General features: G+C 37.4%; 1 protein-coding gene across 11 annotated transcripts in view; it reads left to right on the top strand.

Moving 5' to 3' along the window:
* Positions 1-16,476, top strand: part of HMBOX1 (homeobox containing 1) — a 195,041-nt gene that overhangs the window by 127,510 nt on the left and 51,055 nt on the right. For all 11 annotated transcript variants that reach the window (XM_061426813.1, XM_061426809.1, XM_061426816.1 and 8 more), the window contains one exon: positions 10,077-10,230. In XM_061426813.1, the coding sequence (XP_061282797.1) occupies positions 10,077-10,230 (154 nt within the window). The remainder of the gene's footprint in view (positions 1-10,076; positions 10,231-16,476) is intronic.

The raw sequence follows: 16,476 nt of genomic DNA, 5'->3' as shown, positions 1-16,476 counted from the left end.
ACCGCTTCCTCCAAGGTGCCTCTCTGTTTCTAGGTTATATGACATTTCTAACCGTAATTGGAAAGAATGGTCATGATTGTCAGTGGTCATTTCCCCCCGCCCTCAACTACATACAATATTTCATACCTAGTTTTATGTGTTTTTCTAAATCTTGTTTTAGTAATATAAATTTAATATTTTTATTTTGTTCACAGTATACCATATCCAGTGGTTTCTGCTAATAATTTTCTGTTTCTAATTCTAATTGTGGGTAATGAATGTGTTTTTGGACTTTAGAGTGAGCTGCCCTGTTGACTTTGGGGCTTCGAATAGAATGAAATCTTAAGGGAAAAGATCACAGAAACCTTTGTGTCAGAAGTTAACAGGATATGCAAGATCTATTGCAGGATACAGGTGGTATATGAAGTAAAATCTGAAGTTTTTGACAGACTGTTTCAGTCTACACATTACAAAGACTGGTCACAGTGAGGTCAGTCTCAAGTTTAACCTTGTGACTGAGCTTCTTCTGTAACACTATAGCATTAAAGCCTTTGCTTAGAGACTAAATTATCAATCCAAATATTGTGTATTGAAGACTCTTAGCTAATAATAGCATTGGCTCTGAGGTGGAAATAGTGTTATGGAGACATGTTTGTTTGTGTGTGTCTGTGGTAAGACTTGTTTTTCAAAGATCACTTTTTATTTGAAAGGCTTGGGCAGACAAAAGAGAACAGCATACTCTCCCCAATGAATTTTTTAAACTAACCAGCCCCCCATTTTCTATACTGAAATGTTACAGATGTACAAAAAAGTTGAAAAACTAGCTCACTTAACACCTGTTTACCCTCCTCTTAGATACAGTGATTGTTCACAATTTGCTGTGTTTGTGTTATACCTATAAAATAAAAGAATTTTTAAATGTATGGTTATATACAAACACACTCTTTCTCTCTCTTTAGTATTAAAGAAAAAAAGAAAAAGTGAAAGTGAAGTCGCTCAGTCATGTCCGACTCTTTGTGACCCCATGGACTGTAGCCTACCAGCTCCTCTGTCCATGGGGTCTTTATCATTTGTCTGCTTAAAAAAAGGATAATACTACTTAACCACAGCCCCTACTATCACATCTAAGAAAATTAATTATAATTCCTTAATATCAGCTAATATCCAGTCCATATTCACATTTCTTTAGTTGTTGAGAGAATGTTTTTTGTAGCTTTTTTTAAGATTAATTTTTAATTGGTGTGTAGTTGGTTTACAATATTGTGTTAAGTTTCAAGTGTATAGCAAAGTGATTCAATTATATATGTTTCAGATTATTTTCCATTACAGGTTATTATAAGATACCGACTGTAGTTCCCTGTGCTGTACAGTAAATCCTTATTGCTTATATATTTTATGTATAGTAGCTTGTATGTGTTAATCCCATACCCTTGATTTATTAGCTTTTTTAAAAATTAAATGTTATTTAGGCTGACAAATTGGAATTTGTTATGTCTCTTTAGACTCTGAAATCTAGTCACTTAAAATTTTTCTTTCATGGCATAAATTTTTTAAACCATCTAATCTTACAAAGTGTCCTACATTCTGGGCTTTTCTTTTTCCTCTTAGTGTGAACTAACTTGTTTTTCTATACCCTGTGTATTTCACCTAAACTGAAAGTTAGGATTGGAAGCTTGGTTAGATTCAGCTTCAGTTTGTTTGGCAAGAGTAATTCATACATCGTTTAAGAAGGACATTTACTGATGGCCTTAATTAACTTTGAAGCACATGAGGATAAAATGAATATGTGATAAACTAGGTATAGTAAAATATTAGGGGGTATAGGTACAGATAATCACTATAAAATTCTTTCATCATTGCTGTATGTTTGAAAATTTTCACAATAAAACATTAGGGCAAATGCTTTGTAGGTAATTTTATCTCATGTTACCACATGTCAAGAGGCATGTAAAAGTCAGTTTGTACCACTCCTCATTTGCTAAGTTTGATTATTTGTTAAATTGGTGGCCACTAGATCCTGTTTTTTCGGGTTGTAAATAATCTCTAGGGCGTTATTTTGACACTGGATAAATTGCCTTTTTTGTAACAACCATTTTGCCAATGGTCTTAGCATCCATTGATGATGCTCACCTGAATCAGTTATTCTGATGGAGGAGTGTAAAATGGTAATGATGTAGTCTAGCACTCCTCCACTATTTATTAGCTGGCAGTTTTTCTATAAAGAGGATTTTCATCTTTGGATATTTTTCTAACAACATCTAGATAGGCAGGCAAACCTCTCAAAATAATGACTTTGCTGTTGCTGCCATTAGTGACACATTCTAAAACAGCACAGTTTAGAAAAAAATATAATGCAAATGATGTATATAATTTTAAATTGTCTAATAGCCAAATTTTAGAAATAAGAAATTGCTAGAATTAATTTTGATAATATATTTATGTTTGTGTTATCACTTCAACATTTAATCAACACTTTAAAAGGTTACTAAGATCTCTCCCCCACCTTCTGTACTTCCTTTTTCTTTCCTTTTTCCCTCTCTTTCTCTCCTTTTCTTTATTTTTCTTTGAAATCCAGTGTGTATTTTACACTTGAAGCATCTGCCCTACTTCACGTGCTCAGCAGTCAGGTGTGGCTAGTGGCTTCCATATAGGACAGTGTAGTCTAAAGATTCATGTTGAGGCCACACTTCAATCTGAGCTCTAAGCAGTCTTCCCAAAGAGCTGGCTTCTTCGATGATCCACAGCACAGCAAATCAGGAGAGGAACAAAAACATGGCACTTGATCTGTTGAATACGGCAGCTTACACTATGATAGCGAGGGTTGCTGCTGCTACTGCTAAATCGCTACAATCGTGTCCAATTCTGTGCGACCCCATAGACGGCAGCCCACCAGACTCCCCCGTCCCTGGGATTCTCAAGGCAAGAACACTGGAGTGGGTGATAGCAAGGTTTAGGCAAGGTAAATAAGGACCTGTGTCCAGGGGTTTCATAAACCTGGTCATATGCTGGCAGTTGGCTACCAGGGAGACTATCAGAGGGATTGTTCATGTTGCAGAATATATATAGCAGAGCAGTGAAGAATTTGGAGGACAAACACTAGTCAACTCTGTCAGGCAATCAGCCTCTGTAAGAGAAGGGATTTTTGTCTCTTAGGTTTGGCACTCAGATCAGTGTTTGACATATAATCTAATCATGGCTGATAAAGGTAAATTCCCACACTGGATTTCAGGGCTGGACTTTAGTCTCAGACAGGAACGTGGATACCAGGAAAAGGAATTCCCTAGAAACCGGAAAGCAGACTATCAGGTCAGCATTGTTGTAGCTGATCAAGATAGCACTGTCAATTGTGGAATTTGACGATTGGAATTCAGTTTCAACAAGAAAAATGGGAAAGGGCTAACAGCATTCATCCAAATGTTGATTAGCAGGGTTTTTTTTAAGGATATAGAGTCTCCCTTTAAGAATGCTACTGCTGCTGCTGCTGCTAAGTTGCTTCAGTCGTGTCCAACTCTTCGAGACCCTGTGGACTGCAGCCTACCAGGCTCCCGCGTCCCTGGGATTCTCCAGGCAAAAACACTGGAGTGGGTTGCCATTGCCTTCTCCACCCTTTAAGAATAAGTTCCTCTAATTATATGTATTTGCTGTTCAGTGAAGTTACATTACCCACTGTCCCCTTTTTAAAGGCTTCCTGTTTTTCATTTGAGAATCAGATCCATTCTGGTGGCTTCCCCGGTGGCTCAAAGAGTAAAGAATCAGCCTGCAATGCAGGAGACTTGAGTTCGATTCCTTGGTTGGAAAGATCCCCTGGAGATGGAAACCCACTCCTGTATTCTTGCCTGGAAAATCCCATGGACAGAGGAGCCTGGCGAGCTACAGTCCATGGGGTTGCAAAGAGTCGGACATGACTAAGTGACTAACACACACACACATCCATTCTAGTTCTGAGTTCTAACTTTCTAGTCTTTTCTGTAGGATGTAATTTGAAGTTAGCTGAAGAAAAGAGGATAAGTTAGTGATGATCAGTTGGTCATTTTTATTACATCAACAGTAATTAGATATTACCAGTTGGAATTTAACTTTTTAAAAGGTTTTCTTTGTACTCTCACCTTGATTAAAAGAACTAATATGGTACAGAATTTTTTCTAGATAAATCACTTTCATTGATCTTGAAATAACCTTTGGTTTAAGCTAAAGGATTGTATTCTTGTTTCATAGGCACTTTGGAACTATTAGCCAAAATTACATTAGCATCTAAGAATAGCTTATCCACTGTGTAGTCAGTAGTTGCCTGTAATACATCAGAATCTTCTTTGCAAGTCATTGCAGAGGTGATTAGAATCCAACTAAATGTATCTCAGTCGAGAAGTGGTTAAATAAATGATGATACGTTTGTAGAATGGAATACTGTGGAGGCTATGTAGCTATTTTTTAAAGGTGACTTTACAGGAATTGAATTTATATGTGGTAATATCAAATTTGTAAGTGAGTAATGTAGGCTACTAATGATATAGTATATTTCTGTTTATATAGGGGGATACATACACATACATATGTAGTTCCATAAACATGGAACATCTCTGGGAAGGTATATTAGGAATTGATAAAGGCTCTGTGGAGGGGAACTGAAAGAAGAGGAGGCCAGGAGTGGCAGGGAGGTTAGTTATGCAACTTTTTTGTGTCTTTCTAAATTTTGTACCATGTACTTGTGTTATATATTCCAAAAACACATTGAGAAGAGAGGGAGGGAGAAAGGCAAAAAAAAGAAAATTATCTATCTGTTTATAGCTTTCAAAATATAAAAAACTGAAGAACCTAGGTCCACATAGTTCATACCTATTTTGAGAGGCAGTTAGTTAGAAAATACAATGTCACTGATTTTTCTTGATCTTTTATTTCATATTTTTTCTCTGTCTAGGACAGATAGCTTATCAGAAGAAATGTAAATGGTATTATCCCTTTGCATATATTCTGAGAAAAAACTGAAAAATTAAGTGAAAAAGTGCCCCTTTTCCCCTCCCTCTAAATTTAAGCATTTAGAAAAACAACCAAAAAAAAAAAAATTTGTACATTCTGTGCCTTTATTCCTGGGCTCAGAGCATTTCTCTCTCTATACCTTATTGAAGTTCTTTCTTTTCAACCTTTTCACTCTGGATCCATTTGAATAGTTCTTTTTTTTTTTTTTTTAAGTCTCTCTTTTAGTAGACTCAGCAAGAAAAATAATAGAGTGGATATTTATTTTTTACTGATAATCCTACAGATATAGTGTAGTTCTCTGATAAACAGACCAATCATCAGAATTTCCCAGCACAACCCTACCCCTGCCAAGACATATGAATAAAATAGGCTGATGGAAGCTGATCAAATACATTTTATCTTGTTTCTTATGAAAACATTTACAAGAAAATGCTTATTTTTAAAGCAGTGAGTATGAAATTTAGCATGGTTGACATCAAAAGCCCCTTTATTTAATTAAATTAAGCTCAGCAGTCCTTTTGCTTGTCTAATTTAAACATTAGTACAGCAGACAGGGCTTGATGAGTTCTTCTTGGCTCATGGCTGTGATTCTGCATATTTCTAAATTAAATAGTTAAATAAAGTTTGCCAAGAGGTTTATGTAGCAAGCACATGAAGTAAATTTGGAGATCAGAGGTAATGCCTCCTCCTTTCGCTGTTGCAGAGTTTCAGAGCCTCAGGGAGATCATGTGTGTGACAGTGGGGAAGATGAAGAATTACTTGTAGAGAAGCTAGTATCTGTGAATGGAGTAGTGATATCGTGCTTGTTGTCATTGTTTTATTAGCTGATTGGCAAAGGCTCACCCAAAAGTAATTCCGAGAAGCAAGAAAATAATTATATATGCAAAGACAACAGTTACCAAAATGTTAAAAATCTATCAGCAGTTTAGGAAGAATTGTTTTTTTTTTTTCCTCTGTCTCTCTCTCTTAGGTTTAGATTTGCTAGATAAATCTGCAGAATTTTGTGTTGCAAATTTTGCATATGTTTTGAGGGAAAATGCAAAATTAAGGAAAATCATACAATGAAAAGGTACCTTTCTTCCCCTCTAAATGTAAGCATTAAAAAAAACAAACTAAAAGTGTCAGTCTTTGTATCAGGGATGGTATGTGCATTTTCTTAACAAAATTTTGTCTTAATGGGGGCCCAGATATAATGTGGAGAAAGTTTCTGAAGAGAGCACAGGTAACACACTTCCTATAGGGAAAAAATAGTGGCTTCCTTAGCCAACTTAGAATGCCTGTGTTTACTTCTTGTATACATTGTTCCTGCATCCCACTATCTTTGTATTTTTCTCTCAAAGTCAATAATTTTGAACGCTTTCTTGGGTTATTCATTGTTCTCCATCCGTTTCAACCAAAGCAAGAGGAACATGTTTCTAGGTCATACTTGTGTTTATTGTAATATTTCCAGGATGCTTCTTGTGCTGTTTTAAAATACTACTACATTGACAAAAGAAAAGGAGCAAGAAGAAACCCTCAAGAGTAATATAATAATATTATGTTTCAAATTAAGTTTGTTTGTAAGTTTGAAATCATTCAGTTTCTACCTTCTGTGCATAAATATCCTTGAATTCTTTTAATGTAACCAGGCCACTTCTTACTTCACTCTCTTCTCTTCCTCCTTCCCTTTCTCCCCTTTCCTTTTCCTTCCTGACCAATTTTATTTCATCTAAGTTTCCTTTTTCTAGAAAACCTGGAAAATACAGAATATTATGAAGAAGTATAGTTACATTACCAGTCAACCTTAATATCAGGAAAGAACCATTATTGTCACTTGGCTTATTCATTTCATGATTTGGTTAAGAGTCTTTGTTTTCTTTGTGCCCATTTATCACTCTAAGAAAGCATGCCATAGTTAAAGATACGGCATACTAGTTGCAACTCACTGACCTATTTCTTGTCCTCCACCCACTGAAGCCCTGAAGTTCTATATCCTTTTACCAGAGCAGACCTTGGATGGGGCCCTGCTGCCTCACCCAGATCTTCTGTCTTAATAAGCCATAGTAACAAGTTTGGCTCTGTTTTGGACTGTAGAATCGTGGCTGTAGAATAAAGTCTGTATATTCTAACTTAGACTCCAGAGCCCTCGTTATACTGTAAATTCTGCTTGCATTCAGAAGAATACCAAAACAAGGATTCTGAAACTCTCTAGCCCCATAATTCCCTTTTTACACCTAAACTTTGTTAATTTTGAGTTGGGCCCAGATCTAATTGCCAAGTTATTTTAGCAGAACAGAGCCCTCTTTCTTGAGCTATCTAAAGAAAGGTTTCAATTTAGAGTTTCATAGTGTGTGGGCCAGGAATTTTTTAAATCAGGGATCAGCAAACTCTCCCTGTAAAGGGCAGATAGTAAATATTTTAGGCTCTGCAAGCTGTGTGGTCTCTGTCACAGCTACTCAGTTCTGCCATTAGAGTACCAAAAAAAGAGGCAATATGTAAGTGACGAAGTGTGGATGTGTGCCAGTAAAACTTTTATTTAAACTATGGCAAAAGGCCAGACTGTGCCACACCTTTTAAGCTATCAGTCTATAATATCTTCTGCAGGTGACATATTTGCCCATTTGAGGAAGAAGTCAAATATTTACATCACACATAACAGGAGATCATGTATATATTAAGAGTGCAAACAAAAGTGAAAACTAAAAAAATATTCTGAGTAATACAAGATACATTGACCATAAAGGAACAGATGAACAGATCTGACTATACAAAAATTAAGATCACAAAGCACACCATAAACAAAAAGTCTAAAGACAAACTTGAAAAAAACAGTTGCAATCTATATGGTTGGCAATTGGTGTGGTATCTATACGCAAGTGAGAGGAATAACCTGAAAGAAGGACAAAAGATAAAAGTTCACAAGAGAAGATACATTAAATAATTGTCAGAAAATAGGAATAGATGCTCATTCTTACTAATAGTGAAATCTTTTTATTAGAATGTTTTTTGCCTGCCAAATTTATAAATGTGAATGATTAGTAACACAATACTCAATGTGTTGGAGAAAATTGGGGAAATAACTGGAGATGGTTGTGGTGTCTTCTATTAGTTCTATCTTATTGTGTAACAAATTACCCCACAGTTTAGCAGCTGAAAACATCAACCATCGATTATCTCACAATTTCTGTGGATTGGGAATTCAGGAGTTGCTTATGAGGTTGTAGTCAAGTCTTCTTCTAAGGTCACTCCTGTGAGTCCCTGCAGGCTCCAGTTGCTTACAGCCTATTGGCTAGAGACGCCAGGTCCGTCACATGGACCTCACCATTGGCGTCCTGAGTATTCTTACTACATGGCCACTAGTTTCCCCCTGAGCAAGTGATCTAAGAGCCAGAACAACAACACAGACACCACAATGTATTCTGTAGTCTAATCCCCCAAAAGTGGGATGCCATCACTTCATGACATGTTGTTGGTCGCATAAACTAATCTTGGTACAACAAGGTCAATATGAGGAGGTGGGATTCCTCAGGAGCCACCTTGGAAGCTGGTTACCACACAACTATATTGGGACTGTATGTCTGGAGCCTTCAGTCTGTCAGCTGTCCTCTCTGCATAGCTTCTGCTGCAGCTAGGGTGTCCAAATTGGCTTTTTTTCTCAAATGTCTGGTGCCTGGGTGGATTTCACAGGAGCAGCTGGGAGCAGACTGGGCCTCTTTCACTCCATATGGCTGGCTTTGGCTTCCTTAAAACAGCGTGGTCTCAGGTTAGTCATGGTTCTTATATGGCAGCCAACTTCTCCAAGAACCAGCATTCCAGGAAGTCTAGTCAGAAATGCAAATTTTCTTAAGACCTGTGCTGTGTAGTTCAGTCGTGTCCAGCTCTCTGCAGCCTCATGGACTGTAGCCACCAGGCTCCTCTGTCCACGGAATTTCCCAGGCAAGATACTGGAGTAGATTGCCATTTCCTACTCCAGGGGGTCTTCCCTACCTAGGGATCAAACCCACTGTCTCTTGCATCTTCTGCATTGATAGGAGGGTTCTTTACCACTAGCAACACCTGGGAAGCCCTTATGACCTAGCCTCAAACTATCTCCATTTTCAGCATGTCCCAGGGCCTACCCAGATTCAAAGGCATGATTACCAGGAGGTGTGACTTACTGTGAAGGGCCATTCTTGGAACCTATCCAAGGAATTTGTGTTTAGGAGAGATGATGCTGTCTTACTCTAAAGTGGGAGCAGTGAAGATCATATAAATTGGTCTGATTCTGGATATATTTTGAAGATAAAATTGATAGGATTTGCCTGTGGATTGCTGCTGCTGCTAAGTCACTTCAGTCGTGTGTGACCCCATAGACGGCAGCCCACCAGGCCCTGCCATCCCTGGGATTCTCTAGGCAAGAACACTGGAGTGGGTTGCCATTTCCTCCTCCAATGCATGAAAGTGAAAAGTGAAAGTGAGGGTGCTTAGTCGCATCCGACTCTTAGTGACCCCTTCGACTGTAGCCCACCAGGCTCCTCTGTCCATGGAATTCTCCAGGCAAGAAGAATCTCCCCGACCCAGGCACTGAACACAGGTCTCCCACATTGCAGGAAGACTCTTTACTGACTGAGCCACCAGGGAGCAACAATTTGGGTTATCTTAAATTCATCTCCTACCTGCATACTTTGTTTAAAAGGCTCCATTTTCTCAGCAACCTGAAGACTTAAATAGTAACAAAAGGATCTGAATGTGTAGGGTATATTGTTCAGAAAGATTAAAACTGTCAAGTAGGAATCTCAAGAAAATTTTTTCAGAAGATTCTTTGACTAAGTTGTCACTGGGCCAAAAACCATATATCCTTTTTCCCCTGAAGAGATAGATTTTGAGCTTTGTTGACATAAACAAAAATAAAAGACAAATGACTAGCTGGAAAAAAAAATGACACTTAAAATAATTAATGATGGGTTTTTTTCCTAAGGAAGAGTTTTTATCTCCTGAGATTTTTATTTTGGTCAAATAATTTTTTAAAATATAAGTATCAATGTATAGGGCCTGCAAGTTCCAGTGAAGGGGCAAAAGGCAGTTGTTGATTTCACGATATATTTTTCATGCTGGTTTTAGTAAATTACAAGATATTTACAAAAAAGTATCTTGTTTATTTTCAGGGGCTACGCTAAGTATGAGACCAGCACCCATTCCAATAGAGGACCCGGAGTGGAGACAAACGCCTCCCCCAGTCTCAGCCACGTCTGGCACCTTCCGACTACGGCGAGGCAGTCGATTTACCTGGAGAAAGGAGTGTCTGGCTGTCATGGAAAGGTACCTGTCTCCTTTTCCTAGGAGCAGTCTCCCAAAGTGAGGAAAGAGAAACTTGGGATAGATGTGGACCCTTCATTTCAAACAAGTAATTTGAGATCTAGATTCTCTCAAATTATTTTGAGGTAGAATAAGTACTATATAATTGAAATACTATTAATCTTACCATAGAGAATTCATAAAACTATAGTTAGCATTTCTCAATGTAATTTGTGTCCTCAGTGATTTAAGAAACTTTAAAATAATTTTTTTGAGTTTAGATCTTTGTATTATACTGTAGAAAAACTCATTGAAGCCTTATTTTCATAAAAAATATTGAATAATTGTGTAGGAGGCTACTGAGACCTAACTTTTTTATGCAAGTGAGGTCTGGCCCTATTTCTTCTGACTCATAACTTGGATGGAGCAGCAGTAACAGGACCACCATCACTGTAGTTCCCTCCATATGACTCTGTGGTATCTTCAAGCATCCCCCATGGGTTTTAGTCTTGGACTTTAATTCTCTCTGTCATGTCCTACTCTTCGCAACTTCCCTGGTGGCTAAGATGGTAAAGCGTCTGCCTGCAATGCGAGAGACCTGGGTTCGATTCCTGGGTTGGGAAGATCCCTGGAGAAGGAAATGGCAACCCACTCCAGTATCCTTGCCTGGAGAATCCCATGGACAGAGGAGCCTGGTAGGCTACGGTCCACGGGGGTCGCAAAGAGTCAGACACGACTGAGCTACTTCACTTTCACTTTCACTTTTCACAGCCTAAATGAGCTTCGTCCTGAAGGCTAGAAGTACATGTTTTTGACTTTGATTTCATGTCCTTTGACTCTAGCACCAGTTCCTGATCCATAGTAGGTACTTTGTAAACTTTAATTTGACCTTAGCTTTAGTCTTCTCATTTGAAATTATGTAAGTTAATTAAATGTGGTTATGAAATGTTCTTTGGCAGTAAGCCGAAGAATTGATGCTTTTGAATTGTGGTGTTGGAGAAGACTCTTGAAAGTCCCTTGGACTGCAAGGAGATCCAACCAGTCCATCCTAAAGGAGATCAGTCCTGAATATTCACTGGGAGGACTGATGCTGAAGCTGAAACTCCAATACTTTGGCCACCTGATAACGATGAACTGACTCATTTGAAAAGACCCTGATGTTGGGAAAGATTGAAGGCAGGAGGAGGACGACAACAGAGGATGAGGTGATTGGATGGCATCACCGACTCAATGGACATGAGTTTGAGAGTAGACTCCAGGAGTTGGTGATGGACAGGGAGGCCTAGTGTGCTGCAGTCCATGGAGTCGCAAAGAGTCAGACACGACTGAGCAACTGAACTGAACTGATGAAATGTTCAGTATATTTAAGGTGGATCCTATAGTATAATTATCCTTTTCATCTCCTACCTGTAAGTAATGTTTATAGAATCTTGTTTTGATGGACAGTTTTTGTATGCAGTAAGGTAATAATTGTCTATTAGAAAACTATCTCCCAAGATTAAGAGGTAGAGAAAAAGAATATATTAGGCAGAGGTGAAAAGCATTGAACTTTTTCATATTGTGATTTCTCAATAATTTAAATAATAGAATGGAATTGAATGTTTAAAACTAAATTTAACTTCTAAGCATATACGTACTTACATTGAGCCCGCTTCACATTATTTTCCTGCTGTCTACTCTGGCCAATTGAATGGTATACTAAAAAGAATATTTGACTCAGAGTCAGAAGACCTGGAGCCTGATCTTGGCTTTGCCATTAACAAGCTGTGAAACTTTGTTCCAGTCACAGATTCTGAACTTTAGCTTCCACTAAAAGGTGGTTTTGCCACAGCCAGAGGTGAATTATATGCAGTCTAGAACTTTTGCCATCTCTCTTCCTGCCTTTGTCTTTCAGTCACTGAGTCATGTCCAACTCCTTGTGACCTCATGGACTGCAGCACACGAGTCTTGCCTGTCATCCACTATCTTCCGAGGTTGCTCACGGTCATGTTCAGTGTGGCGGTGATGCCATCCAACCATCTCATCCTTTATCGCCCCCTTCTCCTCTTGCCTTCAGTCTTTCCCAGCATATTTCCGAATGAGTAGGCTCTTCACATCAGGTGGCCAAAGCCACCGTCAGGGGCTTCAGCATCAGTCCTTCCAATGAATATTCAGGGTTTATTTCCTTTAGGATTGACTGGTTTGATCTCCTTGCTGCCCAAGGGACTCTCAAGAGTCTTCTCCAACACCACAGTTTAAAAGTACCAATTCTTTAGCGCTCAGCCTTCTTTATGGTCCAACTCTCACATCCATACATGATTACTGGAAAAACCATAGCTTTGAAAGTAATGTCTCTGCCTTTTAATATGCTGTCTAGGTTTGCCATAGTTTTTCTTCCAAGAAGCAAGCGCCTTTCAATTTCATGGGTACAGTCACCATCCACAGTGATTTTGGAGCCCAAGAAAATAGTCTCACTGTTTCTACTTTTTCTACTTTTTCTACTTTTTCCCAATCTATTTGCCATGAAGTGATGGGACCAGCTGCCATGATCTTAGTTTTTAGAATGTTGAGTTTTAAGCTAGCTTTTTTACTTTCCTCTTTCACCTTCATCAAGAGGCTCTTTAGTTCCTCTTTGCTTTCTGTCATTAGAGTGGTATCATCTACATATCTGAGGTTATTGATGTCTCCCGGCAATCTTGAATCCAGCTTGTGAGTCATCCAGTCTGGCATGTCACATGATGTACTCTGCATATAAGTTAAATAAGCAGGGTGACAATATACAGCCTTGATGTACTCCTTTCCCAGTTTTGATCCAGTCTGTTGTTTTGTGTCTGGTTCTAACTGTTGCTTCTCTTCCTGCATATTTCCCAGCTCATTAACATCACTGCCTGAAAGAAGGAGATTTTCAGTGCTGAAGTTCAGACCACCTTTTTATTTTTGTGATCAAGTTGAAATTAAAAGCCTTTCTTAATGAGAAGGTTGGACCCAGTAGGCAAAATGAAACTATAGAGATCCATTGATGTTTTATCATCTGTTCCTTTCCTGACTCTGTTATAGATCAGAAAAAAGGCATTTATTGAATAATAATCTTTATAGGCTTGAGTGGTTAAAGTGAAAGAGTGAGACTTTATTGTATTAAAGACATGACATTTACAATCTCTTCTGTTTTTCTCATTTAGAAATTTGGATCCTTCTAAAAAATTCCTTCAGAATTTATCACAGAACAGACATGCATTTAAATAATATCTAACTTGAATTATTTCCAATATTTTACATTTTCCTCTTGATAGCAAAATAGCTGTTGTATTAGTTTCTATTTGGTATAAGTACTGATTGTTTTATTGATTGAGAGTTAAATTTTTTGATGAAGATGTTGCAGAAAGGGAGACTCCTTCCAGGACCCATAAGTGGGCTCTTGTCTAATATTTGGAAATGAACTATCTAAGGAAATGCATGTGCTGACAAAGCAGGAGACTTTATTGGGAAGGGGCACCCAGGTGGAGAGCAGGAGGATAAGGGAACCTAGGAGAACTGCTCTGCCACGTGGCTCATAGTCTCAGGTTTTACGGTGATGAGGTTAGTGTCCGGACTGTGTCTGGCCAATCACTGTGACTCAGGTTCGTTCCTGATGGTGCATGCATTGCTCAGTCAAGATGGATTCCAGGGAGGAGGATTCTGGGAGGTTGGTAGGACATACGCACTGGCGTTTTCTCTCTCCTTTTGACCTTTCTGGAATTCTTCCGGTGCATGGTAGCTTGTTAGTCCCACCTTACCAGGACCTCCTGTTAGTAATGCAAGTGGCTGCTGTCTCGCCTGGCCAGAGTGGGCAGTTTCAGTCAGTCGTCCCCTTAACAAAAATACCAGTATCCATTTATCGCATAATGTCAGTTTGAGGAAGGATTAGTTAAAAAATTGCTAACATTAATAATAATGGGTAATATTGCTAATACATTTTCAGAATTGAACCTTGAAAGCTTTGCGATTCTTTTTTTCCCAAGGCAACAAGAACTGGCCACAAAATCATTGATTAAATTTCACCTAAAAAGACATTGAGCAATTATCCTATGTGAGGCTCCTGTTCTATCTTAGTTTTCACTTTTTAACCTTAATTTTAATTAGTGTGTCTTTAATCCAGGAATTAGTTATCTTTGGTTTATCTTACCTGACACAGTCAGTAAGAAAGTATGATATAGTTTATACCAGTAGTTTCAAAAATGCCAGAAGCCTTTGAAAGTTTTTAATAGCAGTAATACTGAAGGTCATAGTATGATCTTCTTTCTGTGAAAATGGAACTTTTTATTTTCTAACACAGAATATAAAATTCCCTAGCCTTAGAGCAATTCTTGACTTTTTTTCCTAGACCAAATGGGCAAATAAATACATATGCACAGACTATAAAGCCAGCAAAGTACCAGCCTTACTCCAATATATTAGTACCAGTCAAAAAATATTGCATTCTTCACCTCATACACTAAGATAAATTTCAAATAAATCAAAAAAGTGAATCTATATAAATAATAGAAGAAAACATGAATGATTCATCCATATCCTAGAAATGGTGAACTTTTTCTTAAGATTCAAAATCCAAAAGCAATATGATTACATAACTTACAAGAAAAATTGGGAGCAGAAAAAAACAATGAACAAAGTAAAATAAAAGAAAAGTTGGATAAAAGACTTGCTGCTTATTATTGTCCCTAAAGTATAAAGAACTTTTAAGAGAGAGAATACCAACAACTCTATAGAAAAATGAACTAGAGGTATCAGCAGAAAAACAAATACAACTGGCTCTTACACTTTATGAAAAGATGTTTAACTCATTAAGAGAAATTAAAATTATATGGTATTAATAACTACATTATTCCCCTATCACATTGGCAAAAATCCAACAGTTCCACAGTGTTTTCTGTTCTTTGAGCTGCAGAGAAATGGGCACTCTCATGCATTGCCTGTGGGAATGCAAAATGGAACAACTTCCATGGAGAGGATTTTGCCAGTATTAGGGAAAATTACCCATGGGTTTGCTCTTTAACTCAGCACTCCCACTTATAAAAAATTATCCCAAATGTAAACTTCTAGAAAATCATCCCAAAGATATATGTTGGAATAATATCAAAATACTGAATTCAACCAATACGTCTGTTGGTGCACTGGGTGAATAAATTATATGGTACATCCATATGTTGGCTATCCGGGCTTACATAATGAAGTGCTATGCAGCTGAAAAAAGGAGGGAATTTTTCTTTTCATAGAATGAAAACCGTAGTGTGTCCATCTGTACTATTGCTATTAAGTATTTGAAAGGGGTTTTTTGCATTTTTACAGTTATTGCAATGGATACTTCTCTGTATGATAGTGATATTCAGGATATAATGTTTTTGTAAAAAGGCAATATCAAATGTATATACTATGCTATCACATGTATTTGCTTACAATTTGTTTATGTATTTGCTTATAATATGTTTTTAAATGAAAGAATAAACCATGAAATAGATAAAATGATTTCCAATAGAAAAAAAAACAGATTAGAAGGAATAAGGATAGAAGCTAGATTTCTCTGAATATACCTTGTTTTGACATTGTAACCATTTAAATATTTTTATAATTATAAAACAAGATTAAATTGAAATGAAGGGGAAAAGGCGATCCCTGAAAAAAAATAACTAATGAAACCAACAGACCTACTATGTGTATAAATTGATGACTTAGACACTCAGGATATTTATCAAATAACTTTATACTGCACAATTTTGACTGTGCTTCATGGGTGGGATACAGCTTAGAAATAAGAAGAACTGAAAAAATTTCACTGTTTTTATTAATATTGTTATTCAGATAATCTATTTAGACACAGATAGAAAAAAACAAGTAATAATTAATGTTATCAGGAACCAAAATTTTCATTATAAAAGAGATTCAAACATTAAATCAAAAGAATTAGGTAAAAGACTGTAATCTCTGTATGTATGTGGATAAAAATAGCCATTTATCTAAAATTCTTTATTAAAAATAAACAGCCTTGTTGAAATATGATTCACCTATTCAAAATGCACAATTCAGTGCTTTTCAGTACATTTACAGTTAGGTAACCATCAATCACTATAATCAATTTTAGAACCTTCTCTTTATCCCCCAAAAAACCCTGTACCAAACAGCTGTCATTCCTTCTCCCCCTCCCAGGCCCTTCCAAATCTATGTAGCCATTAGTCTTCTTTCTCTGTATATAGATTTACCTGTTCTGGACATTTCCTATGAATGGAATCATACAATGTGTGGTCTGTGTGACTCCCT

The sequence above is a fragment of the Bos javanicus genome, chromosome 8, assembly GCF_032452875.1.
Source record: "Bos javanicus breed banteng chromosome 8, ARS-OSU_banteng_1.0, whole genome shotgun sequence".
NCBI lineage: Eukaryota > Metazoa > Chordata > Mammalia > Artiodactyla > Bovidae > Bos > Bos javanicus.
The sequence above is the reverse complement of the archived record's forward strand: the minus strand, read 5'-3'. Positions and strand labels throughout refer to the sequence as shown.